Source organism: Coniosporium apollinis (assembly GCF_000281105.1).
Source record: "Coniosporium apollinis CBS 100218 chromosome Unknown supercont1.26, whole genome shotgun sequence".
In the NCBI taxonomy this organism is placed as follows: Eukaryota; Fungi; Ascomycota; class Dothideomycetes; genus Coniosporium; species Coniosporium apollinis.
In genome coordinates, this window is record NW_006913288.1 from 387,021 (window position 1) to 413,568 (window position 26,548).

A 26,548-nucleotide genomic window follows, 5' to 3' on the forward strand; every position below is an offset into this window, starting at 1 on the left:
AAGAGAAAGTGGATGTAGTGAATGGGATGCCACGCCTGGAGCCATCTCGCGACTCCCATGGTGTCAAAGCCACCTTCCCGTACCTTTATGACGCGCATCCCCCGCCCACTACGACACCGCCTTCCCCTCCCCCTCCGCATCCCTCGCAGGCGAAGTCCTCTTCCTCTCATACTCCCCATTCCCTTCGCCGATGCCCACCCCCAGCCCTGTCCCCTTACCCTCCAGCTGCCCGTCATCATCGATCTCCATCCTCTTCCTCCAACCCCCCAATCCCCCTTCCCCCCCTCCCGGCGTCGTAGGCGTCCTCTCAAAATCAAACCTATCATCGCCCCTATAATTCCTATTCGTCGTCTCCCAATGCGTTCTCAGCGCATCCAACTCCGTAGCCAAACTATCCAGCGCGACGCTATTCCGCGCTACCTGGCTCGTCTGGTACGGATTCTGCGGTGCCGCGAGCGGCGTCGTCGGATCGTCTTCAGACTGCTGGCTGTAGATGCTATCGCCCGATATACTGTCGTGCGCGCGCTTGTGCGTGTATGTGCCGCTGCTGTTGGGGTTGGGGTTATTGAGGCTGTTTGGGGGAAGGGATTGGAGCTGGCTCATGCGCCGGTAGTTGTCAACACTGGTTTCGAACTGGTCGAGGAAGAGCTGGCATCGGCGTTCGGCGTCGCGGGTGCGTTCTTCGAGGAGGGCGTTCTCGTGGCGGAAAGACTCGAGCTCTTGGCGCGCGGAAGCGATGGCGGTTTCGAGGTCTTGCGCGTGGTGGAGCGCGGCGTCGCGGTCGGCGGAGACGGCGGCGAGGTCGGATTGGAGCGTGGAGATGCGGGATTCGAGGCTCGAGATGTCGGCCTTGACGGACGATTGGATGCGCGCTAGGTCATCGTGGAGCTGGGTTCGCTCGGTCTCCCATTCAGGCGGCACGGCCTCACGCTCAGCGCTCTTAGCGAGCTGCTCCCTGGCGCCAGCGATCTCGCGTTCGAGCTCCGTATTCGAGTTCTTGTAGCGCTGAAGCTCCTGCTTCATCTTGCTCAGCATTTTCTCCGTACCGCGGAGGTACTTGACTGCGGCCTGGTGGTCGTTGTCGAGCGTGGCCAGCTTCTCTTCCCACTCTTTGCTGACTTCGTGCTCGCGCTGCTCGTAGACGGAGCGCAGCTCGTCGTGCGCCTTGAAGGAGACTTCGAGTTGTTGTTCCAGCTCGCGGATGCGATTCAGCTCGGGCGTGCTGAAGCGGGAGTTGGGGCTGTCGAGCGCGCGGGAGCGGCGGACGTCTGCGGCATTGACGCCGCGTTCTTCGAGGAGGGTCTTGAGAGTCTTGAGCTGGACTTCGAGGGCGTTGGACTCGAGGTGCTGCCGCTCCAAATGCTGCGTCATGTCGGCTTTCTCGCTGTGCAAGGCCTGGACTTCGCGTAAAGCTGCTTGCAGTTGACGACGAGTTTGCAAGCTCTCACGGCTAACCTGCTCCTGATATGCTTCGAGGCCTGCGATGCGCTCTTCGGCTCGCCGCAACTTCTCGGCTTCGGTGTCAGCTGCTTCTTGGTTCTTGCGGACCATTGCGTTGGCAATCTGGACTTGCTGCTGGAGGATGGTGACACGTTCGTCTGCGGCGTCGTGCTCGTCTTCGTTCCTCTCAGTGACTCGTCCAATTCCAGCCAGCACTGCTTGCCGGTGCGTTCGTGCCTCTTCAGCATGCTTTTCGGCAAGTTCTTCCGTGTCGCGCAAGCGTCTGTTCGTCGTCTCCAGCTCGGTAGCCCGAAGCTCATGCTCTGCCTTGAGTTGCTGCAGCTTGTTCTCAAGGATGTCGCGCTCCGACCCCTCTTCTTCGAGCCTTCGTTCCAGCACGAGTGCCTTGTCTGAGGATGCATTGAGAGCGTCGCGCAGTGATTGCAGGACCGAAGAGTAATTCCTCGCATCTTCTAGTGCCTTCGTAAGTTTTGCTGATAGCTCATTCTTATCTACCGTCAGCAGCCGTGACGATGCGTGGGCTTCCGCAGCATTCGCTGCCTCCTCTCGCGCTACCTTCTGCACCTCGTGCAACTTGGCCCGGAGACTGTCCGCTTCTACTGTATTGCGCTGCTTGTACGAATCTAGTTCCGCAACACGCTTTTGTGCCGCTTCTGCTGTCTCCTCGGCTGCTTGCCTCGCGCGTTTTTCTGCTTCGATCTCTTGGATCAGGCCATCGACGCGTGAGGATAGCTCTGTTTGAGCTGCCAGTGATGACGCGAGTCGTCGGTTCATCTCGGGCAAGCGATCGCTGTCCGGCGTGTTTGTGCCGCGTTCGCCGTCAAGCTGTGGCGTGCTGACTGCGCTGCCACCATGGGCTGCGAGCTTCGCTTTGGCGTAGACTGCCTCGTTGATTGCTGCGTCCCTCTGCTTTTCAACCTCTGCAATCCTGGCAGCGGCCGCTATCGCTTGCGAGTCAATTGAATCTTGCACGTTGGCTAGCTCTGTCCGCATCTTCACTAGAGCCTCGAGTAAAGGCCTTTCGTCGTCTCCAAAGGCGTCCGCAGCACGTTCATCTAGGATCGGGCTGTTGGAAGCGTTTGCTTGATATCCTGCTTTGCGCGCCAATGCCAACTCAGAGGCAAGCCAAGCGTTACGGCTTTTAGCTGCTTCAAGCTCCCTGACGAGCTCATCGTTCTGGTGGCTCAAATTGGGAGATGATCTAAGTCCGCTGTCCATTGGTGCATGCTGCCCATCGCGACTAAGTCGAGCCTGAGCGTCGACTGATGGTCTCGAACTCGGTTGATCCATGCTCTCCTGTGACTCCCGCTGCGTGGTAGACCTTGATCCGCTTCGTGAAGGTGACGACTGTACAGTATCCATAGAGACTTTGTGGTAGGAAGACGATTTAGAATGTACCGTCGAGCGTGCCTGCTCAAGCGAGTCATGTCCTCGGTCGAAGTCATGGTACTGTGGGCTCTCGGTCACAACAGGGCCTTGGTTCTCCCTCTCAAACGATGCGGCTCTTGCAGTGTCCACTGGGGGCCCATAGCCCCGTTCAGGCTTCGACGCAGCCTGATCTTGAAGGCTGTTGGCACTGGTCACTATGCCGTTTGCTCTGGGCTGCGGCGGTTGCTGTTGTGGAGGCGGCCCTGGAGGGCCTTGTGCATTAGCCGCACGTGGTAGCTTCGAGTTGACCGCACCGGACTGGGGAACATTGGACACTCGCTCCAGCCCTCTGCTATAGTTCTGACCTGGTAAAGGGGTATCTCGGTTGATGGCTGCAGCTTTGCTCTGTGGTATACCAGTCTGTCCACCGCTGTTCTTTCGAACAGGAGGCGCGATCTGGCCAGTAGAGGGCTGTGGCGTTGGCTGGTTCTCGCTTGCTGGATACCGTATTTTCGAAGTATCGAGCACATACGCCAGGCTCAATTCTGCCGGGTCAGCAGGCTGCGAGCTTGGTTCGCCTGCGAGAACTACGATGTTCTTCCCGAAGGCGGTCATGCTATGGCCGGAACGCGGTGAAGGTGAAGGGCCCATGTTCTGGAACATGTACCAGCGCCTCGAGGATATCCTGAACGCTGCTAAATCGCCTTGGTCAACGCCATTTTCGTTCCTTCCGCCAAAGATGTACATTGTGTCGTTGACCAGGGCGGCGGAATGGCCTTCCCTGGGCGACGGTATGAAACCAATACATGCTAGCTTTTCCCATTCATTAGTCCGAGGGTCGTACGTCCACACGTCGTTAAACCATTCGTGGCCATCGGTGCCACCGAAGCTAAAGAGATATGTCAGTGGGGACAAAAGACTTGGACCAGTGCACGTACAGGTAAAGCTTATCGTTCCAAGTGATCATGCTGTGGTTCGTTCGTGCCGGCGGTACCGTTGGTTTCTCTGGGTCGACAGGCCCGCTAGCTATCAACAGTTCCCAGCGGTTGCTGGCTGCTTGCAAGGCGTTCAAGTCGAATGCGACAAGGTCATTGAAGAATTGCCCCTCAACCTGTCCGCCAAAGATGTAGATCTTTGACCCGAGGATGTTGAGCGTGTGACCGTAGCGGCCAGCTGGTCTGGGTCCTGCCGGCAGGGCTCTTGACCACGCTTTCGTAGCTGGTTTCTCGTCAGTCTTCTTGTCTTCACCGCTTGTTGCCACTCAACCCACATGTATTGAGCAGGTACAATGTGTCATCCAGCACGTCATTTTCATCCATCTTAGTATCACCCCCGAAAACTATGAAGGCGTTGCCCACAAGCAGACTCGCATGCCCTACTCTTGGCCCAGGACCCTCTGCTGTTGTGGGAACCTGATAGCATGCCATGCTGCTATGTCCTGCTTCTACCATCCACAAGTCGCCCTTTACAGTTGAGCCATTGATAAGACCGCCCATGAGGTATATCGAGCCCTCTTTTGACGCGTTCGAGTTCACGGCGGCGCCATAGCGAGGGAAAGGTAGCGCGCCGGCGGTAAATGTCATGCGCCGTTGAGTCCAGGGATACGGGGAGTCGCTGGGATTTCGAGTGAGAGTCATTCGTCCATTCTGGGCAATATGTTAGCCGTAGGCCTTTAAGATGCGCTCAAGGGTTGTATCGGCTTTCAAGTCCTCCCCACCAGCTCGCGTCGACCGTGCCTACGTGCGCTTCCGATGGACGGACACTCACATGTACATCCGAATCAGCCCTTTCGCGCAAAGACTTGGGCTCAGTATTTGCGCCATTTGCTCCTGCTGGTAAGGAGTTCAGCGAGTTGTTGGCGCTGCTACCTCCAGACGGCGTCTGTAGGCTCTGACCGCCTCTTCCTTTTTCTGCATCTTTTACTGCCAGGTGTCCGTTGAGAGTTGGGATGCCTGATTCCTGCCCATGCGACGAGCCGATGTTCCTGGTAGCTGCGGGCAATGCGCCCTGCTGCTGGCTCTTCTTGGACTTGAACAGGAACGACATCTCGAGAGCGTCGCAATCGAGCAACAGCCGATTGGGGCCCCTATCAATTCATCCAGGTGGCGAGCGGCAGAAAAAACGTGTTGTTTGGGACTCCGAGGCGTGGGTCTCGCCGAAATACGCGGTCAGGGTGCAATGGCGAAGCTGAGATGCCGTCCAAGATGGGGCGTCGAGTCGTGGGTGTGATGGTCTGTCGTCAAGCGATGGGCGAAGTAAGCGCACTTCATGAGGGCGCAATTGCTGCGCGGTCCTGGAGTGGAGAATGGCAGACGGTGAGTTCGAAATGCAGCGGAGCGCTGGGCGCAGGTTGCGAATCTTGAAGGCCGTTTCGAAAATAATCCGAGGCGGCTCACACACCTCATGCAGGCACTAGAGTCTAACAAGGATCAATGGTCTACGAACTACTACTCAATAAAGCGTTCGCTAGGTGGACATGCAATCAGCTCAAGGATATTAACCAACTAGGGGCAACTATAGTCGTCCCCTTTTCTACAGGGACAGTAAGTTAGCCCTAACGAAGAGCAGACGATGGCGAGATGAATGGAGCGGCAGGGCATGCAGTTGCTGAGTATCTATCACGGCGCTTGTAAGGGGCCCCTGAGACGGGCCGCGACAGTTGACAGACCGGCTCCAGGCCCCGCGACTATGGGGGAGCTGTCGCCGAAGCTATGAGTACTTGTCTCCAGTTGCAGTCGACGTGCAGACTTGACATGATCAACCACCGATCAACTGGAGGTCGCTCCGCAGAGAGATGGGGGGCTGTGCCCAGGGTGGCGCGTAAATACCTAGAGGATTGCATTCCTCAGTCTCGGCGTCCGCGTCCGCGTCCAAAGCGCTAGTTAAAGTTCCAGAACGAGGTGTGCGAGGCACGCGAGTCTCTCGCATTATCGATATGTAGGTACCTATCGATACGGCGCCGGCAAGCTCCGTCCGTATTGACCTCCCAGCTCGACGTCGTCTTGATACCTTAGTTGATGGACAGCGGTGGCAGCAAACGTCTACCGCGGCACTCCACCGAGCCAGCCTTGATTCAAACTCACACTCTCAACACTCTCAACCAGCTCAGTCCGCAGCTCCCCCTTCGGTCCCGACGCGTCGCAGTCCCCCATGGCTGAACCACCTCTGTCTATGCAGCAATGAGCAAGCCCGCGCCAGCATTGGAGATGCCCTCGGCGCCGCGGACCAAAGGTCCACGGCCTGTCCTCGACTCGCTCGACGTGCACGACCTTGACCGCCAGCCCGACCATCAGTCGACACTCGCAGAATATGACTCTCGCTTGACCGCACCGGCGACGCTACGTCCAGCTTCCGCGCGAAATCTTTCAGGCAACCCGCAGCCCGAGCACGTGAACGGTGCCGCAAAGAGCCCGGCACTTAACGGGTCTCATCGAAACGACAGGCCACAGCTTCCGCGGGCGAGGAGCGACGCTGGCCCTCGCCGTGAAGAGAAACAAGATGACGACTCGAAAAGCAGCGTCGATGGGGGGGATTGGAAGATCAGGCATGGATTTGACACCCAGTTGACGTCTGAGGAGTATCAGAATCTCCTTAATTCGGTCAGTGATCTGAGCGTGTCACGCGACTCACCGCTAATGTAGTTGCTGGTAGTCCTTCTTCATGTATTATACCGATAAGAAGCACGAGACGGGAGGGAATCCAAAGGAAAACACTTACCCGCTACAAGAGTGGCGCATGCGGGATCGCTTAAAGACAGTCTCGGCGGCTCTGGCACTGTGTCTCAACATCGGCGTCGATCCGCCTGATGTCATCAAGACGAATCCTTGCGCCAAGCTCGAATGCTGGATCGATCCTACAAGTTCGGCTGGAACGTCCGGACACACACCGATGAACCAGATCGGCAAGGCGCTGCAGACACAGTATGAACAGCTGAGCATGCGCACCCGGTACAAGCAATGTCTCGATCCAACAGTTGATGAGCTACGGAGATACTGCTCAACCCTTCGGAGAAATGCCAGGAATGAACGTGTTCTATTCCACTACAACGGCCACGGCGTGCCGAAGCCGACGGCATCCGGAGAGATATGGGTGTTCAACAGAAATTATACCCAGTATATTCCAATTTCCCTCTATGATCTGCAAAGCTGGCTCGGCGCCCCTAGTTTATTTGTATACGACTGTTCCGATGCCGAGGTCATCATACAGAACTGGAACAGGTTCGCTACAAGGCACGCAGAGGAGTACGAGGAACTTCTTCGACGAGATCCTAACGCAGAAGTCATGGATTTCGAGGACTGCATCCACCTCGCAGCCTGTAAAGAGAAGGAAACACTACCGACAAATCCTGATCTGCCCGCAGATGTCTTCACGTCCTGTCTGACGACCCCCATTGAGATGGCGGTGAGGTTCTTCATACTTCAGAACCCTCTGCCGAGCGGCGTGACGCTTAACGACGCGGCAAATATTCCAGGCCGGGTTTCTGAGCGAAGGACGCCTATCGGAGAACTCAACTGGATCTTTACGGCAATCACGGACACCATCGCTTGGAACATGCTCGACAAGCCTACTTTTAAGAAGCTCTTCCGCCAAGATCTTATGGTCGCAGCTCTTTTCCGCAATTTCCTCTTGGCGCAACGAATCATGCGGGTTTACCATTGCCATCCGCAATGTTATCCGAACATACCTCAAACGCATAACCATCCACTATGGCGCAGCTGGGACCTTGCTGTGGAGATGATCCTAGCTCAGTTGCCCGACCTCCTTGCCGCGGACAAAGGCGAGAAGCAGTACGAGTATCAGCACAGTAACTTCTTCACCGAGCAGCTTACGGCCTTTGAGGTGTACCTAGGCCAAGGTGCTGTTGAGCAAAAGATTCCAGAGCAGCTGCCGATCGTGTTGCAGGTCCTCTTGAGTCAGGTCCACCGCCTCAGAGCACTTATACTTCTTAGCAAGTTCCTCGACCTCGGCCCTTGGGCTGTCAACCTTGCTCTGAGCATCGGCATATTTCCATATGTTCTGAAGCTCTTGCAGTCACAGGCAATTGAGCTGAAGCCTGTTATGGTCTTTATTTGGGCCCGCATTCTGGCCGTGGATCAGTCCTGCCAGGCTGACCTGCTGAAAGACAATGGCTACCAGTACTTCATCAACATTCTAAGCCCCAGTTCCGGTAAGCAATCCACCAATTTGACCATGTTTAGTCTGTTAGACGCCATGCGCCCTGTATCAAATCCTCCCCTATCTTATTGTGCAATCACTGTAGAGCAATATTAACTCGCTATGCAGGCATGCCTATCGGAAACGTTAGTGAGCATCGTGCTATGTGCGCTTTCATCGTAGCAGTCTTTTGCAAAGATTTCCACCAAGGACAAGTCGTGTCTTTAAGTCGCGAGCTCATCGAGAGCTGTCTAGGCCATCTTAATGACCTTCAAAACCCGCTACTCCGACAATGGTCATGTCTCTGCCTGAGCATGCTCTGGGTCGGTTACCCAGAGGCCAAGTGGATGGCAATTCGATGCCTTGCCCATCAACGGCTCTGTGATCTGGTCCTCGACCCCGTGCCAGAGGTTCGAGCAGCGATGCTGCATGCGCTTACTACTTTCCTTGGCATTCCTGATCTGACGGCCCAGGTCGCACACACCGAAGAGTCGATTGCCGCCATGGTTCTCACGATGACGACAGATGGTAATAGCATGGTGCGAAAGGAACTCCTTGTGTTTTACTCGACGTTCATCGCTAGATACAAGAACAAGTTCATTGTGACAGCATTCGGCCAGTTGCGAGAAGAGCTGGAAGCAGCGACCAAACCGTCTGCGGATCAGATCAATGAAAAGCAGGCAGATGGTCTCTACATGAAGCCACGCATCAAGACTGTGGAGGAGCCTGAGGATGAAGCATCTCACTTCCTCTCGCACAACACCGTCTTTTCTGCCATTTGGAAGCAGGTTCTCGTGATGTCGGTCGATCCGCATCCCGAAATCGCCCGAGATGCCAGCATTGTAATCGACAGCGTTCTCAATACGGTTGTTCAATCACCGTTAGCTTCGCCCGCTCAAGCACTCATGGACCAGATAATGCAGGTCAGCGGGCAGACAACCGTAACACGTACGCCTCACGGTGATGGCGCGCAAACACCTCACAATGCCTCTCAACCATCGACACCGCCTACGCCAAGCAAAGAGGAAGGCTACCTCTCAGCTGGCATGAGACGCACTGCCAGCGTTGCTGGTGCGCTTAAGAACTTGGTTCTCGGCGATGGAACCAGTCATGACAACACCCCCACAGGATCACTCAAAAGCCCCGCAAAGACACAGGCGCCTCCTGACCGCTCCCGTCCCCGTCTACCGGACGCATGGCATAAGCCCCCCGAGGCTGAGGACTACAGTCCTACAATTACAACCTCACACACTCCCAGCACGGAGCCCAGACCCCGCGGTTTCAAGCCACGTGATCTGAGAAAGGAACCGGCTATTCCTCTCATAAGCAGATTCTATGACTGGTCGGTGGAGTACTTCCGTGAGCCGCAGATGAAACCTAGCGAGGCGGACGAGCCTGGCAGCACCGATTACAACATGCGGCTGTGGCGACGAAATCGAAACGATAAGATCATTGCGGATACGCAACCTCAGAAAGAGATCGCGGGCAGCAACAGATGGGATAAGCCAAAGGGCTTCTTCAGCAACGGAACTCAGCCGTATAAGATGTGCTTTCATCAGTTCGAGGATCACCTTGTCGTCGCCGATGACAAGGACAGTATCTGGTGAGCATTCATTCAGCTCTGCTGCTTGATTGAGTTATAGTGATGGTTACTGACTCAACTCAGCGTTTGGGACTGGAACAAGTCCAACCGCCTCAACCGCTTCTCCAACGGCAACCCCCACGGCTCCCACGTCACCGAGGTCCGCTTCGTCAACGAAGACGACCAAGCGCTGCTTATGACCGGCTCGTCTGACGGCGTGATCAAGATCTTCCGCAACTACGAGCAGAACAAGAAAGCCGAACTAGTCACTGCTTTCCGCGCGCTCACCGATCTCGTACCAAGCACGCGCAATGCCGGCCTGGTATTCGACTGGCAGCAGTCACGTGGCCACCTACTCGTTGCTGGAGACGTCAAGGTCATTCGCGTGTGGAACGCTGGCACTGAGATCTGCACGATGGACATTCCTGCGCGGTCGGGCTCATGCATCACGTCCCTCACTTCCGACCAAGTCGAGGGCAATGTCTTCATCGCTGGTTTTGGCGACGGTGCGGTCCGAGTGTATGACCAGCGTCATAGGCCCGCAGAGTCCTGCGTCAAGGTCTGGAAAGAGCACAAGCAGTGGGTCACCAATGTGCATCTTCAGCGCGGTGGGCAGCGGGAATTGGTGACCGGTTGCCGCAGCGGCGAGGTCAAGCTATGGGACATCAGGCTCAATGCGAGTGTGAAAACGCATCGGGCTACAAAAGATACACTGCGCACGCTCACGGTGCATGAGCACGCGCCTGTCTTCGCGGCGTAAGTGTTCTCGCTTTTTGCACCTTACCCCTATCACCTCTTTGGAAACTTCGCTAACGAGAGAGACAGGGGCACCGACCGCCACCACGTCAAACTCTACAACCTCGTCACAGGCACCCATCTCTCCTCATTCGAGCCCTACTCCTCATTCCTGCACCAGAACCGCAGCGCCGCCATCGCAACGACGGCGTTCCATCCGCACCGCATGATGATTGCCGGAGCCTCGCAGCACGACACACATGTCAACATCTTTGCGGTCCAGGACGGGAAGAAGGAAGGGGTTGTTGAGACGTACTAACCACATCTCATCTGAGACAAACATGTGTTTGCTTTTCGCGCTTGCTGACGGAAGTGGATGTATAGGATGCAACAAGTGCTGTCTCTTCAGGCGCTGGAGTTGGGGGCATTGGCGAGGAGTTTTGCTGAGGGTTATGGGTAGCTGGGGTGGGGGTAAGCATGTCATAGCGTGGGCGTTTTTTGCGGGCATTCGGGGTGCTGTTTCTGGCTCCTGCAGCAGAGCGTAGTGTATGCTGCTGGTTGGACTTCTGGGGCTTTGCGTTGCGAGATTGGTGGAGGTGGTGTATAGTAAGCGGGTTACCTAGAAGTGGTGGTACGCGTAACAAGATTCGGAGCTTTGCCAATTTGTTCGATGCTGCTCCAAACCCTGAGGGCTGAAGCCGGCCGTGTGGATGTGCATTACGTCTTCGATGTTGTCTGCTTGGGCTGGAAGACTGAGGTTTCACGCGGTGGATAGCGACGGCTATCCGAAAGTGATACCGCGTTACTTAGAAAGGCAGTGTATCTCTTGCCGGACAATCCGGCAGGGAGAGCGTTCGCAGGATTACGGAGCCCCTCTTCATGTAATGCTGCGGTCAATTGGCCGTTGGTCCCAGGTCTAGCCTTCCGGTCTCGCGGATGCTGGTAATACTTCACAGTCAGAGTGGTTCATAAGAGTGGATGCTAACCCTCGCTCGCCCCCCTACAACGCCGTCCGAAAAGAAACGCAAAAAAAGCCGTAGCCCGTAACAAACATGCGCTAGACGGATTGCACCTCAGCCCATCCACCGCATTAAACAAAACTCAGCGATCTCGATCAGGCAGCTCCTGCGGTGGCCTCCTCCTCCCCGGCATCCTCAGACTCAGACTCCCCAACCCCCTCGAAACCGCCGCACTAAACTCCGCCCAGCGTCCCTCGTCCCCACTCTCCCTCTCCGTCCCCTCATCCGCATCCTCCTCGCCACGCTCAACGTCCTCATACAGCGCTTCGTCCTCGGACGCCGCCCGGCTGAGCGAGACAGGCCGGTTCGCCATGACGGAATCATTGCGAGCCAATGCCGCTTCCTCCTGGACGTCTTCTTCGGCGGCGTCGTCGAGGCCGGAGCCGAAGTTGTCGCGGTAAGATGGTCTTGAGGGGCTGCCGCGGGCTAGCGAGCGCACGACATCGCCTTTGCAGATTGGGCAGGTGCGGCGGCGGGTGGTGAGCCATGGAGTTCTATCACCAATCAGCTCATCATCTACAAAACGACAAACGGGATGGGCAGAAGAGGGGACGGCTTACATGCACTCAACGTGAAACTCATGGCCACAAGGTAAACTCATGACTCTAGATACGCCGTCCACGTATTCCTCGAGACAAACGACGCATTCCTTCTGCCGGCCGCCGTACCGCCTCCTCCATTCCGCGAGCCCTGCCTCGCGCTTCTCCTCCGAGTTCGTTGAGTCGTGGCTCTGGTTGCCATGCCTACTGCCGCTACGAAGCGAAGATGCCGAAGTTTGCGGTGGCACCTCCGACGCCGTTCGCGACCGTGGCCGTGATCGCGATGGCCGCGAGGCTAGTGTCGGCCGGTTAGAGCCTAGGAGTGGGGTCGTGAGTCCCGGACTCGGAGGCGTAGCTAGAGGGGTTGTAGGAGAGGTGGCATCGCTGGGGATGGTGTGATAGGTGCGGACTGGAAGGCGCTCGACGACCGATTTTGGCGCGCGCCAGCGGCGCCGTCGAATGCGTGAACGGAGGAGGAGGAGGGCGTAGACGACTGTGAGGGTCACGAGAGGGGAGACTACGAGGACGAGGATAGTGTCAAAGAAGGGGCTCGCGGACATTGCGGTGGGGGTGAGGGTGACCCATAGCCCTTCGTGCAGGATGCTTGAGTCTGTAGAAGTATCTGCGCTTTGGTGTTTCCGGCTCGCTGTGGGAGATTTTTGAAAGGGCTTGGTAGACTCTGGCTTCGGCGGATCTGCATTGTTGGAGCCAAGGAGATTCCTCAGCCAGCCGTCACTCTTCTCAGCCGGTTTGTGCTCGTCTCCTTTAGCACCTGCATCTTCGTGAGATGGCTTGAGCTTAGCAGCAGCTCCACCAGCGTTGTTTCCAGGCTTCTCATACTCGCCGCTTGCCGGAAGCGCATTCCCGCCTTTCAAATGGCCGTTGGGGGAGACATCATCTATGCTCCGGTCGCTTGGTGCTCTTTCTTGGACTGCAACAGTCTGCCTTGGCAGCAAGTCTTTGTCCCTCCAATCCTGAACTCCGATAACAAAGTCATCTGCAGACAGGCGTGATGAGGTTGCCGTAGGTTTCTGTTTCGCGTTCTGCGCCTGGATCGGCTTATTACTGAGCTTGATGTCTTGATCTTCATTCCAATCCTCGATTAGAACCCAGTCAATGTGGCCGCTGCTTGGAGGTCGTCTGTCGTCGCGGCCTGTAGCCTTTGCGCCGCTGCCCCAACCGAAGATCCACCTAAACCAGCCGTTGCTTTGAGGGATCTCGACATCTGTAGCTTGGTTTCCCTCACTTTTGTAAATTGATTGCTTCACCGCAGGTTTCGCGGCCGTAGTCTGTTGCGAGGAGGTCACTGTGCGTGTGAAAGTTGGACGATCCTGGTTGATCTGCTTCTCAGATCCAGAGACCTTACTTTTGCTGCCCTTCGGCACTTTCAGGCCAAGTCGTAGCGCGTCTTCCACGGATATGTCCTCGATGTAGCCACCTGAGGGAATGAGTGATGACAATAAATGAGCAGTAGTATGAGACGTGAATAGCGCCGGTATGGTGATGTTCGACGTGTCTCCTTTCGCATACATTGTCACTAGCGGCCCGCCACGGATGTCGTCTCCAACGATCACAGCAACGCCTCCTCTTCTTTGCGCCCACTTGACCTTCTCTAAAAAGCCGCAGCCGCCGCGACTGAGCAGAACAATCCTTCCGGTTATCTCGGCGCTTTCCTGCAGCGACTGAATATCGGCGTGCTCAGGTGTCTTACCGGCTTCCGTGACCGACCCATGGGCAGTATTCTTCAGCTCGTTCGAGGCGGGCAAAGGCTCGTGAAGGTAGTCGTCCGTCCCATCCGCAGGCCGAGAAGCAGTGTCCGTACTATCTCCCGCCTCCGCAGCATTTCTCGGTATATCCCCCCTCTTCGACTTGCCAGCTTTATCCTTTGCAGCCTCGAAGCGTAGCGGCGAGCCGTTAGTGGACTTCCTCGAAGAAGCATCCGATTCGACACCTCCAGCTAGCTTTCTTCCTCCACCTTCCCAACCAGGTACATCGCTGCACCCGAGTTCGCCCTCTGATCTCGCACCAACACCACCCCGACCGACGCTGTCATCCGCGAAGCCGCTGCCTATCCATAGCTGTCCGCTCAGGCCTTTGCTGGGCAGTAGAGGCCCGAATGCTGCAGATCGAGCAAGGAAGAAGGTCGAGTTGTCGTCAGTGAGGCTGATGATTGCGGACGGCGGAAAGAGGGAGGACGGGGTATGGAAGGAGAAGAGGGCGTGTAATCTACTCTTCTTCTGATTCGATACGTTTGGCGCAATCTGGTGCGATCTCGAAGGGAGGGTTGTATACAGGAGCAGGGCGAGGGCGACGACGCAGGAGCATAGGGAGAACAGGAGCCGAAGAGGCCGCATGGTGGTTGCGTCTATAAGTACGGTAGCTGTAGAGTGGCTATACCGAGTCCAGTTGCTCTACTCTAATTCTGACATCCGGATGGGGCTGGAAGGAGCGCCAGTCCCTTTCTGCGCGGGTAGAATCGTGGTACGGTAGGTCCGGGTGCTGGCGGTAACGCTGTACTCGTAAACGTGAGGTGGAGCTTGGCGAGGCGAGAGCAGCGGGGACAACTGCTGGCGACAGGCTAGGGTTAGGATGCAGGATGCAGGAAAATAGGCACTTCACACGACAAAGGGACAATGAAGCTGAAGACACAAAACACAAGTGCGTGAGGGGAATATGCAGAACAACAGCTTAGGAAGAGTGGATGATGGCTCGAGGTTGCAGATGGTGGGCGATCACGACTGCTTGGGCGGCGTGTGCATGCGCTTCATGATTATATAATATCCATGGATGTGATCGCTGAGCGGGTGACGTTCTGGACCGGTGCGGAGCCGCGACTGTCGACTGTGGGCCGTGAGAAGAAAGTGCTGCCCATTGGTGCGCCCAAAAGTGATTCCAGCACAGGCAACGTCTTATTTTACACGTCTTTGAATGGCCTGTAGAGTCACGTGCGTGTGTCAGACAGCTCATACCCAGGCCCTGCGCATCTGGACAGACATCAGACGCCTCGAACGATCACCAGTCCGAACTGCTGCGGCGGCCCGATAGCGTTTTGAGCGGGTTTCGGCCCTCTGCAGGGCCTGAGACGATTAGTAGCTCCAAGCTGCCGAGTCGCGAAGCAACCGCAGCCCTATCAACAAGCTGCGGTCGACTTTGCTGAGGATTCATGGCTGCTGGTGGCAGTCTGACCATGTTCGTACACCAAGTTGAAACATCACGGGAGCAGCAGCGGCAGCAGCATCACCAAACGTGCAGCGTTGAGGTGTGCATGGCTGTCGAAAGCCCTTCCCGACTGGCTTGAGCCCCGCTGAGAGCTGGGAGCTGGGAGCTGGAGCAGGGAGCAGCCCCGCCTTAAGGAGCACTGAGGTATCAGAGGCCGCTCCAGTCCTCAATCTTAGCATTAAGGAGCAACAGCATCTCCCTCTGTACACGGTTGATGATGATGATGATTATTGCATGCCGGCCACCTCAACTTGATCTGCTCCTAGCGCACACGAGAGCTCATCGCCCATTGATCGACCTGCAACTAGCGGCTACGCCAGCGGCCACGCCAGCGGCCACCATCGACTCGCGTCCGCCGCTTCCATGCCCAGGTAGAGAATCTGCTGTGCATCCCAGCCGCCAAACCGCCAAACTGCTAGTAGGGGAAGGGCCACCACTGCCGTCATCCATGGATGCTCTGGCGCGAGCTCCTGCTGGCACAATTGACCCCCAAGCTGCCTCCTTCCTGACCCTTCATGAAAATATTGCCATGGTAGTCTGCACCGTCTTCGTGCTCTCTTAACCTCTCTCCTCCCTCCAAGTCTCTTCAGTGCACCACCCTGAACCTAGGTACGAACTCACTCCATTCGAGACCTACGACCCACAACCTACGACCTACGACCTACGACCTACCGGCAACCTCGTTTCACCTTCACCCTTGCTGTCACCTGAGAGTCTTCTTCCTAGCAATCGGCCCCTCACAACCTGAAATACCTATTCAGCTCCCTTAGCGTCACCCGTACACGCCTTCGAACAAGACCCAACCATCCTCCTTCACCATGAACATCGGGAGGCCCGCCGACAACATCGTCCTTCCCTTCATGAGGGCAAGGACCGGTGACCCCAACCATCCCGCCGAGCGACGTCTGCGCGGCTTTGGATGGCTGCCCAACAAGGTCAGTTGAGCCTCAAGCTCCCTGTATTCGAGTCAGTCTGACGCACGTATGAATAGGTCCGCAACCACTTCATCGCCATGATGGGTGAATTCGTCGGCACCTTCCTGTTCCTCTTCTTCGCCTTCGCCGGCACACAGGTCGCCAACACTGCAGCTGCGGGAGCAAGCACCGAAGGCGGCGAGTTGGCCCAGGTCCCTAACGCGTCGGTCTTGATGTACATCAGCCTGGCGTTTGGCTTCTCGCTGGCTGTGAACGCTTGGGTATTCTTCCGGATCAGTGGAGGGTTGTTCAATCCGGCGGTGAGCTACGTCCAAGATCCCAATGGCGACAACAAGGCTGAGACGATGCGAAATAGGTCACCCTCGGCATGTGCTTGATCGGCGCCGTCGGATGGGTCAGAGGTGCCCTGGTGTTCATCTCACAGATTCTTGGAGCCATCTCTGCGGCAGGCATCGTTTCCTGCCTCTTTCCAGGCCCGCTTGCTGTTCGTACCTCCCTCGGCGGCGGCACTTCCATCGTTCGCGGTCTCTTCATCGAAATGTTCCTCACGGCAATGCTTGTGTTCACCATCTTCATGCTCGCTGCGGAGAAGCACAAGGGAACGTTTCTTGCGCCAATTGGCATTGGTCTCGCACTATTCATCGCCGAGCTTGCAGGTCGGTATTACGCTTGTATTCATGATTCGCCGCGCTAACCGTCACTTCCCAGGTGTTTGGTTTACCGGCGGCTCCCTGAACCCGGCCCGCTCCTTCGGTCCCAACGTCATCCTTGGCACATTTGAAGGTTACCATTGGATCTACTGGGCTGGACCTGCCTTGGGCTCTATTGTAGCCGTAGTTTTCTACCGCCTGATTAAGGTCTTGGAATACGAAACCGCCAACCCCGGCCAAGATTTCAACGAGAAGGAGGCAGAAGTGTTCAACCCAGATGAGGAACCGGCCACTGCCGCCGACGTCAGGAGACCCAATGTTGGAGTCGGAGCTAGTGAGTACATTGCCACCGAGGAGGGGATCCAGCCCGTGACCTCTATCACTACTGCTTCTAGCGATGGCGGAGAGCTAACGAAATATCCCTCCAAAGGCCGAGGTGGCCATGATGGCACGTCTGAGGATCTAGGTCGTTCGCGTTCCAACAGGAACTCCGCCGTCTATGGCCAGCCGAGGCCCGCGCATACCGGACGCAGCAGCGGAGATCACAGGCGCAGCCGTGGCGGCAGTGGCTCTGGCACGAAGCCGTCGTATGATGGATATGCAGATGCCGCACGCGCAGCCTACCCACCGGGTGGATCGAGTCACAATCACTTCCCGCACGATCGAGGCTACTACAACGGGCCGGATGCCGAGAATGGCACGATGTATCAACCCAGCAGAGTCTGATCTTGTATCAGCAGTCTGGATCGGCTTCGAACATCTCCCATGTTTGGTCAGCCATCCAGGCAGCCAACCAGAGACGCCTTCTGTATGGTGCAGGTTACTGGTGTCGCTCTCTCCATACCATTATCGCACTAGCCCCACCGCTCTGGCTCGCGCGGAGATTTCTTCCTGTCTCTAGAGCTCGTCCCACCGCGCTTTAGTACACCTTTCATCCTGCACTCACACAACCTCTTTCCTCCCATTTTGTTGCATTGCTAGGCGTCGGTATTCTGAAACCCCCCGAGGGGCAGGTTTAGCGTTGAACACTTAGCGGCGCATTGCAACAAGCGCGGAGTTATCCTGGTATCGGCGGAATTCTTGGCGCAATCGAGTTGTATAGAAGGATGAAAACTGCCCTTGACTTGTCTCTGTATTACCGGTTCCTGGCACGGCCCGGCTTGTACATATCCATCGTTCGAAGAGCATAAATCTAGCGTCTTTACAGTCCTCTTCTATCATCACCGGGTCGATGTCTGGGCCACTGAACTAACAATACCGTTGACTGCCCCCCTGCAAGCTACTAGACGTGTACGCCACAGTATTTCTTTAGCGGACGGGGGCGCACAGCACGGTACGGATACATGGTATCTCATTTCTGGCGGTCGTGATGCCGCACAATCTTTCCAGTGTCATTCGCTGCCCACATGCTTGGTAACTCGTTCGAAACCTTACTTTTGGCAGAGGAAGGAATTCAGCGCAGCTATCTTTGCAAGAAGCACGGAGTTCCGTACCAGATCAGCCGGCGTCGACTAAGGCAACGCCGCAACGTGCAGAAAAATTTGCGATGCCGGCTTTCGTTCATCTGATGTCCGCTTGGAAAGGCAGAAATGACCTTGATGCGAAAGAGTTGTCGTCGCTCTACCTATACCTGACTTAAGCTCAGCGTTCCCCCCCTGCTGCGCACAGAGCGAACCGCCTCAGAGCGGGCCTCAAGTGGAACACCAAAAGACAGCAAAGCAGGCCGACGCACGACGTTGGAAGAACGAGCCGTAGCGGGCTGTATCGTCTTGATCAGGGTTCGAGTCAACAGCGCTCCGGCGGCTCCGCATTCACGTAAGGCTGGGGTTATCGGTAACAACGATCATCAGGGGAGCCGGGCTGAGCAGCACATTGTGCCATCCGAAGTGATACGCAGCGAGTCATGGAATTTGAGTTAATAGTGACAGTGCTGCTAGGTTGTTTTATTCGCTGTCGAGCTCGCCCCAGAATTTTTTAAGATCTTCAGCCCGCCACTTTGCTCCCCAGCCGGTCTCACGCTCGATGAGTTCGTATGTTATCCAGGATTGCTTTGGTGCTCTGCGGGGTGCGACATAACCTGCCCGGCTATCCACAGCGGTTGAACACAGTTGGTCCAGCATCCACTAGTAAAGCCAATGCGTGAGCAAAGATGTGACAAAGGAACGAATACTGGGGATGGCTTACTGATGAATGTTTGTGATAGAAATGGCGCAGATACGGCGCGCATGCCAAAGGATTGACCGCTGCAAGGAGGTAAATCGGGTTAACGATGTCAATTTGATGCGCGAAGATGTCCGTGGAATTTCGTACCGGTTTTTGACGGCATACTACGCCGCGCGGCTGCTTTGGCAGCATGAGAAGCGCAGCAGTATGATACAACTGGTTTCCGGATACTAGGCGGCATCAATTCTTAGTCTAGATCATCGTTACAAGGCTAGGGAAGCTCACTAGCCGGCGCATTTCCAAACAAAAGTATCGGGAACGGTCGCGAGCAGTCTCTTTTGTCACCTTGGAGATGTAGAACAGACCTCATCTCTTCCGGCCGATACAAGTACCAGTCTTCAATGAGTTCGAAAAGTTCAGACCAGCGCTTGGCGTACGAGGCCGCACGAGTGTCTTTGTCTGCAACATAGCTGGCAAAGGGTTCCAAAACTTGCCCGCAGAGGTAAACAGCATAGTTCGCGTATATATCAAATGACGGAGCCGCGCGAAAAAGGCCGATGTCTTCGGCAAGGCTTAGCTTCGAAGCCCAGTTTCCGATTGGAATCAGCGTACGGTCGGACGAGATTGGACCGCCGCATACGTCTGGTGCGCTGTCGATTTGTTTTGAGTGCATGGGTGGTCTTGATAACAGACCCATGCGGGCGAAGCACCAGAAAAGTGCTTGCTCAATGCCGCCGACAAACCCATTGATACCTACGGATTCCACCAGGCTAGCCGTCGAGATGCCGCCGCCACTCCTTTGGTGAGCCTTGGCGAATGTCAGCATCGCCCGGAGCTCGTTAATGCCATGCTTACAGCTCATCATCTCGAGAACACAGAGCACTACACAGGACGCAATGAGGGCGGTGTTTCTGGTCTGCAGTTCCGGCAGCAACTGATGGATGGCCTCTTGATATAACGCGAGGCTAGCCGATGAAGGACGTGAGCGATCTTTACGCTCTAGCTGCCGTGCAGAGAGAGCAAGGATGGACTACTGGAGATGAGGATGAATTTTCGTTAACGGGGGAAGTGTGTGTCTGCGAAACTCACTGGCCTGCACGTATCGTATCACCAATGCGACATAACGAAAGAAGAACAACTATCTCGTATCTTGGACGGAATTGCTGCAGAAGGGCTGCGGCTGCAAGCGCCTTTTTATGGCGCAATTGCATGTGCAGGTATTCAGCAAAAGATCCCCGCCGTGGAATATCCGCCGGCGGATTTCGAGCGAATCTTAGGAGTCAATGTGCTGGGCACGTTCTTAACTGCGAAGCATTCTACGAGGATCTTAATAGAGAGCGGGGTCAAGGGTAGCATCGTGATGGTTGCGTCCATGTCAGGGCAGATTGCGAATCGGGTAAGTAGTTGCGGCTTTAGTGTACGATCCCATGCTGACAGACAGCTCTATAGGGACTCACTTGCACCGCGTACAACACTAGCAAAGCCGCCGTCCAACAGATGTGTCGGTCTGTGGCACAGGAGTGGGGTCACCATGGTATCAGGGTGAATACGTTGTCGCCAGGATATATCAGGACGGCGATGACAGACGAGCTCATGGCGGCGGAGCCGGAGGTGGAAAAGACGTGGATGGCGGGCGCGCTTTTGGGCAGACTTGGTGCTCCTGAAGACTTTAAAGCTCTGCAATATTTCTGCTAGCCCAAGGAAGTTCATTCATGACCGGTGCGGACCTAAGAGTGGATGGAGGACATTGCGCATCGGCATGATAGAGTACGTATTCTGCAATAAGTTCTGTCTTACTTGCTTCTCTTCGCTTGTTCTATGGTGTTGTTTCTCCTCGGGTAAATCTGATGTTCACGCCGGGTCTGCAAGCCCAATGCGGCAAACAAGAGATCCAATCTGAGTCATGAGCATTCCCCGTGATAGCAAAGGCGTCCCCCAACGGTGGAGAATAGGACTGCAGATGTGCATCACGTCTCTATTATTATCTGCTTGAGCTGGAAGACTGAGATATCGCGCGGTCAAAGTTCGGACTCCTAGATAGCCTTACACTTTTCAGCCCGCGTTTCGGACATCGCCCTGGCCCTCCTCGCCTCCATCCGTGCCTCCACCCTTCCAGTTAGCGCTCTCGACATGTCGGAACCGTGCGAAGTCCACGTCAAGGTCATCCCCGCACGAGTCGAACGGATTCCTCTTTGGAAGCGGAGAAGCATGCGTAAAATCAGTCGCCACCCTCGTCATATCGACGAACTCCGAGACTTCGTTGTCCTCAGTACTGTCTCTCCTCCTAGGAGCCTCTTTAATGCCGAGGAAGGTGATCGGATGGCCCCGATCTGAGTGATCCCCGCTCGAGCCGCCCCTCTGGGCTCCACCAACGAATTTGACAAGGCGGGAAAGGATAGCGAATTCCAGCTTGAGCTTGATTGAGTAGCAGAAACCTTTGGTCACGGTCTCGAGCAGGTAGAGAGAGGCGTATTCCATGCCGAGCAGGGCCACATCCATCACGATGATGATGATATTGATGATCAACAACTGATGCATGAGCCGACGGGACTCCGGCTGGAACGATGTGCGGAGGATACGGACGGTCTCCACGATGTAGATGGACGAAAGGATGACTTCTTGGAGGCTGACACCGTGGTAAGCGACGGCGCTTGGTTCAGAGGGTAATGACTCACAAAAAGCCCGTCATCTGTAGACTCTCCATTATGTCGTAAGCCCTAACGAAGATGGCGGTATCGGTGTCCCCATTGGATCCAAACGTTAGGACAGTGGACGGAATATGCAAAACAATGGCGTCGATAATAATCATCCATTTGGTGTACAACAGGATCTTACGCCCCTTCTCTCCGCTGACAATCAAATGCAGTCTTGACCATAAGACGAGACTCTGCCCGGTAATCATGGGATACCAGCCTATCGATATGAGGGTGAGGGAAAGCCATTTCCAACTGCTGGTCAGGACCTTGAAGTATTTAAACAGGAAACCTAGTCCATAAGGTATAAGGCCCAGGCTCGAGATGACCAAACTCCAGAAATACAGGCCACGATATCGAGAGAAGGTGAGAAAGACTAGAATCAATATTTCGATGGCATTGTACATTGACAAGCCAAGAAAGAAGGCGATGAGGACCTTGAGAGCGAGACTGTTGCCTTCATAGCCGCCAGTAACGCCGGTTGCCGCAGAATGGATCGAGTCGGACGAGGAGGTTGTGTTACTAGACATGGTGGGCCGGCATGGTTCCTGGAGGTTACACCAGCGGACCGGCGACTACACGGAAGGCTAGGTATGAACAAGGTCCTACTCTCCGCATGCGCATAGTCTTCCGATAACAACGTCCACCTAGGCAGTGGGTTCGATGTGCCTCCAATAAAGTGATTGACGGTCCAGTGCAGTACACCGCGTTATGCGGCAGACCTGCGTTCTTGAGCTCCAAATTGCCAACGAAGAGAGCGGAGGAGTGCGGCGAGATGTGCAGTGTCTTGGAAGCATGGCTTGACTGCCTTGGGAGCTTTCGTATTTCCGCATTCGGAATGCTTAAGCGGAGGCTCGTATTTCCCCGCATTCCCTGATATGGAAGTATTCGACCCTGTTGGAGTCAACACCGCCACCATCGAGAGGCGCAGACCCTAAGGCCCTACTCGTGCGTGCACTCGTGATACTCTAGAATCGCCTCTCGAGGTCAAGAGTCGCGGCGGAACGTGAGGCGGTGACTTCCGTAGAGTTGGTCCGAACAGCCCAAGGGCCACCCAAAATGTCCGTTGCCGCATCTCTAGCTTAGTCAATGCTAGATTCATGATCAAACTATACTCATGAACATGTCGATTATAGAGCAACGAGACCGATTGCACGTAATAGAGAGTATAGAATGCTTAGCTATGTAGTCCTTCAATGCATCGAACGCTCAAGGTGCCTTTGAGTTCTAGACTGTGCTCAAGGTCCATCCAGCTCCCAGGCTGCGAGTTGCTTTCAATGCGGTAGTCGACTTTTCGAATGACCCTTGGCCCTTGGCCCATCGATGGACTACGAGCCAACCGAGCAGCCAAGCAGCGCTTGCGGCTGCCGTATAAGGTAAGAAAACGGCCGACTCAATGAGAGTCCGTCCTTCTCTACGGAGTAGCAACCTGCGCATTGCCGTCTTGGCTTCAACGCTGATTTTGCCTACGAGCTCGCGAGGGTCGCACAACATCCATGCTTCTGGTCTGAGGCGTGGCCAACTACCTAGGTACTCCTCTCACGAGACTGTCCGGCTTGCGACCTGGCACGATGTATATATGATCCCTCACATCCCCACGGCACTTCTCATCAAACACCGGCCTTTGACTGCAACGTTGCCTGCCCGGAAACAGAAACACTGCATCAGCTAGTTTTCAAGACATGTCAAAACTCACAGGGAAAGCCCTTGACTAGGCCATAACAATCGCTGCCGGATCAGGGTTCTTGTTGTTTGGATATGGTGAGCACTATCTCGCCTCGTCGCTAAATTTGGATCAACCCCTAACTAACGCTCGGAATAGATCAAGGAGTGGTGAGCACCGATTGATCTCACATGACCAAAGCTGGATACCCTCTCAGCTAACGCTCGACGCAGATGTCAGGATTGTTGACAGGCAGTTCGTTTAAGAGGCAATTCCCAGAAATCGACACGCAGAATGGCGGCAGTTCGTCACTCCAAGGAACGGTGGTGGCTATCTACGAAATCGGATGCTTCTTTGGTGCCATTTTTGCTTTTCTATTCGGCGAACGCCTCGGCAGACGATGGTCAATAATTCTTGCATGTATGTTGAGCACTTCAGTTGTCGGTAGGAATAGGGCACAGCTTACACTATCAGGTTTGGTGCTTAGTGTCGGTGCTATCATTCAGGCCACCGCCTATGGCATTCCGCAAATGATTGTGGGACGAACTGTTGCTGGACCAGGCAATGGGTTAAATACTGCAACTATCCGTACGTTCACATGACCACACTCTCAAGCGTTGTGATACTTAACCCTATACAGCTGTGTGGCACTCAGAGCTTATGAAGCCTACCCTAAGAGATCGAGGTCTGTCGATCGAGCTGGCTACCAATATCTTCGGGGTTATGCTCTTCTACTGGACTGGTGAGTTTCTGTTCCGGGCTAGAGCAAAGACCACGCTAACATCTCTTAGGTTATGGAATGAGCTTTGTCAATAATGAATCCCAGTTTCGCTTCCCGATTGCCTTCCAGATACTCTTTGCTCTTGTAACGATACTATTTATGTTCTTCCTCCCTGAGAGTCCGCGTTGGGTAAGTCCCCCTAATACTCTCTCGGACCATAGCCTACTTAGAAACTGACACAAATAGCTAATTGCTCATGGCCGCTCTGACGAAGCCCGTACTATCCTCTGAAGGCTGCAAACAACGCTCACTCTATCTGTAAGGACCACCCCGTCATTATTGCCGAACTACAGGAGATCGAGCACGCTCTCCAGAATGAGCGAGAAGCTGCTAGTGGCACAACCTTCCTCGCTCTCTTTATGAAATGCCCACAGCGATTCCGCCGCCGTACTCTTCTTGGTATAGGCGGTCAGTTTATGCAACAGCTCTCAGGCATCAACCTGATCACATACGTTCGTCTATTCCAGGATCTCCGCAACAGCTTCGGCGTTATACTAACAGTAAGACGCAGTATGCCCCAGTAACTATGGAAGTATCTGTTAAAAATCTTCTCACAACACGGCGATATTGTTAGCCGGGTTCAATGGCGTTGCATACTTTCTGTCCTCCCTCCCTCCAATCTGGCTACTGGACCGCCTCGGACGTCGCAAGCTTATGCTCTTCGCCTGCGCTGGTCAAGCAATGTGCATGGCTGTCCTTGCAGGCGAGTCTTCTGCTCCCAACTCACGAAAAGATTGGCCCGCTGACGTTGTACCTTATAGGTACGGTCGCAAATGGCAGCAAGTCTGCCGGTATCGGCGCTATCGTTATGCTTTTCCTCTTCAACTTCTTCTTCACGGTCGGCCTTCTCGCCATCCCGTGGTTGCTACCGGCGGAGTATGCACCACTCGCTATCCGAACGAAATCTGCCGCTTTAGCGACAGCGTCAAACTGGATCTTCACCTTCCTCGTAGTCGAGATCACGCCTGTTTCGATCAACAGTATCAAATGGAAGACGTATATCTACTTCGCCATCTTCAATGCCGCATTCCTACCATTGATCTGGTTCTTCTACCCAGAGACGCAAAATCTCTCGCTCGAGCAAGTCGACAAGTTGTTCGTTGGTGATAAGGTACTGCTTCACTGGAAGCCAAGTATGGGCGAGCGACAGGGCTCGTTCGCTCTTGTGGCGAGGCCCTCTGATGAAGCCAGATTCCGGGATAAAGAGGCTGCAGACTTTGGGGTGTTTCATGTCGAGTGAGAAAACTGCTGGATGGTTGGCGATTGTATATGAATGATGGTTGAAGATCTAGGGGAGAGAATGAGAGGGAATGTGGGAGACATGTGTGTGTATTGGGCCAAACTATGCAGATTGTCTCCGTGGCATGACTCCTCCAAATCTAAAGTAGCGAGCATTCTGTCATACCCTGAATCTATGGTTACAGCTTTGAAATCTCCTCGAGACCAGGCAGTTACGCTTGAATGGCACGTGGCATAAGTTGAACTGTAGGCTACGGTAAGCTCATCACGCGTACTGGCGGGCTTGGCAGCGGCTAAGGCCGCAAGAAGGCGGGCGATAGACCGCTTTTCAAGCAAGTCTTCCACCGCATTGATGTGCAAGTATCCCAAGGTCCATTCAACGATAGTATCTCATGAGGGCTGCTTACTCTACGTGCTATGCCGTCCGCTATAGGCGTGGTCTTCTATCCATTATTTGACGAAAGAGACCGTGTCGCATCGAAGTAGCGTTTGGCACTGAGCCGCCGCTTCCAAGTTCCATTACCCGCAGTCGTTTGCTAGCTACGGTATTATCGCGAAGGGTCTCACAGCTGAATATGATACGTAATAGAGCTCGTGAAGAGCTCGAGGGGAGAGCCTTCGTGAAGTGGGGGGCGAGACCACAGTCAGGTAGAAAGCAACCTCCGCCGGCGGCGGCATCAAGCACGAGAGGCGCAGCGGCAGCCTCAGCTGCGAAAGGACCTAGGCTGAAAGCTAAGACGTCGACTTCAACGTCGGTATCAAAGACAGTATTTGCACTCATCACTTCGCATAATATTCTGCAGTCGAAGGAGCGAAGCTATGTATGTTTACTTCAATTACCCTCCAGACATAGGCTAATTAGACTATTACTCGCCAGGAGCCCAAGAGACCGTGATACCTAGTGAAGCTCAGTACCAAAGAAGCAAACAATGTCGCAACACGCAAAATATCAAGCCATTTCGCGCTTGCATCCAACGCTTGTACCGAGGTTGCCAAAAGGAGCGACAACTATATTCCTTCCATCGCTACTAAATTGCATCTGTGTCCGTTCGTCGCAGTGCAAGAATTGCTGACTCCGCTCAGATGCAAAGTGGTATTGGAGTTGCTACGGCAGACGTTGGCGCTCTGTTATTACAAGTTAGTAGAACGAAGATGAAGCGAATGCTGTAATAGGAGATGGTGGGAGCATATACCTATAGCCTTGCCCTCCTATAATGCTTCTTCTTGTCCTCCTTCTTCTTATCCTTATCGTCCTTTTTGTTGTCCTTGTCATTTTTCTTATCATCCTTATCGTCCTTCTTGTCATCCTTCTTATTGTCCTTCCTGTCGTCCTTCTTGTCGTCCTTC

General features: G+C 54.8%; 7 protein-coding genes across 7 annotated transcripts; 4 read left to right on the forward strand and 3 right to left on the reverse strand.

The window, feature by feature from the left end:
• Positions 1-108: 108 nt before the first annotated feature.
• W97_05725 (uncharacterized protein) lies at positions 109-4,875 on the reverse strand (the record flags this gene model as incomplete). Its single annotated transcript, XM_007783459.1, has 4 exons — positions 109-3,718; positions 3,768-4,047; positions 4,100-4,475; positions 4,597-4,875. The coding sequence occupies 4 exons, from the start codon at positions 4,873-4,875 to the stop codon at positions 109-111; spliced, it is 4,545 nt and encodes a 1,514-aa protein (XP_007781649.1).
• Positions 4,876-6,008: 1,133 nt separating this feature from the next.
• On the forward strand, positions 6,009-10,619 carry W97_05726 (uncharacterized protein; the record flags this gene model as incomplete). Its single annotated transcript, XM_007783460.1, has 5 exons — positions 6,009-6,428; positions 6,481-7,996; positions 8,113-9,586; positions 9,650-10,321; positions 10,391-10,619. 5 exons carry the CDS (start codon positions 6,009-6,011, stop codon positions 10,617-10,619), a joined length of 4,311 nt encoding a protein of 1,436 aa, XP_007781650.1.
• Positions 10,620-11,401: 782 nt separating this feature from the next.
• Positions 11,402-14,212, reverse strand: W97_05727 (uncharacterized protein; the record flags this gene model as incomplete). Its single annotated transcript, XM_007783461.1, has 2 exons — positions 11,402-11,813; positions 11,880-14,212. The coding sequence occupies 2 exons, from the start codon at positions 14,210-14,212 to the stop codon at positions 11,402-11,404; spliced, it is 2,745 nt and encodes a 914-aa protein (XP_007781651.1).
• A 1,683-nt stretch (positions 14,213-15,895) lies between these two features.
• Positions 15,896-17,388, forward strand: W97_05728 (uncharacterized protein; the record flags this gene model as incomplete). The annotated part of the gene is made up of 4 exons (XM_007783462.1): positions 15,896-16,012; positions 16,069-16,311; positions 16,368-16,668; positions 16,721-17,388. The coding sequence occupies 4 exons, from the start codon at positions 15,896-15,898 to the stop codon at positions 17,386-17,388; spliced, it is 1,329 nt and encodes a 442-aa protein (XP_007781652.1).
• Positions 17,389-20,197: 2,809 nt separating this feature from the next.
• On the forward strand, positions 20,198-20,520 carry W97_05729 (uncharacterized protein; the record flags this gene model as incomplete). Its single annotated transcript, XM_007783463.1, has 2 exons — positions 20,198-20,221; positions 20,275-20,520. 2 exons carry the CDS (start codon positions 20,198-20,200, stop codon positions 20,518-20,520), a joined length of 270 nt encoding a protein of 89 aa, XP_007781653.1.
• A 357-nt stretch (positions 20,521-20,877) lies between these two features.
• Positions 20,878-22,048, reverse strand: W97_05730 (uncharacterized protein; the record flags this gene model as incomplete). Its single annotated transcript, XM_007783464.1, has 2 exons — positions 20,878-21,451; positions 21,501-22,048. The coding sequence occupies 2 exons, from the start codon at positions 22,046-22,048 to the stop codon at positions 20,878-20,880; spliced, it is 1,122 nt and encodes a 373-aa protein (XP_007781654.1).
• Positions 22,049-23,414: 1,366 nt separating this feature from the next.
• W97_05731 (uncharacterized protein) lies at positions 23,415-25,148 on the forward strand (the record flags this gene model as incomplete). The annotated part of the gene is made up of 7 exons (XM_007783465.1): positions 23,415-23,601; positions 23,656-23,769; positions 23,822-23,923; positions 23,973-24,091; positions 24,226-24,472; positions 24,537-24,655; positions 24,696-25,148. Coding segments are annotated over 7 exons (1,341 nt in total), but the record flags the coding sequence as incomplete, so codon positions are not given.
• Between the last annotated feature and the right edge of the window lie 1,400 nt (positions 25,149-26,548).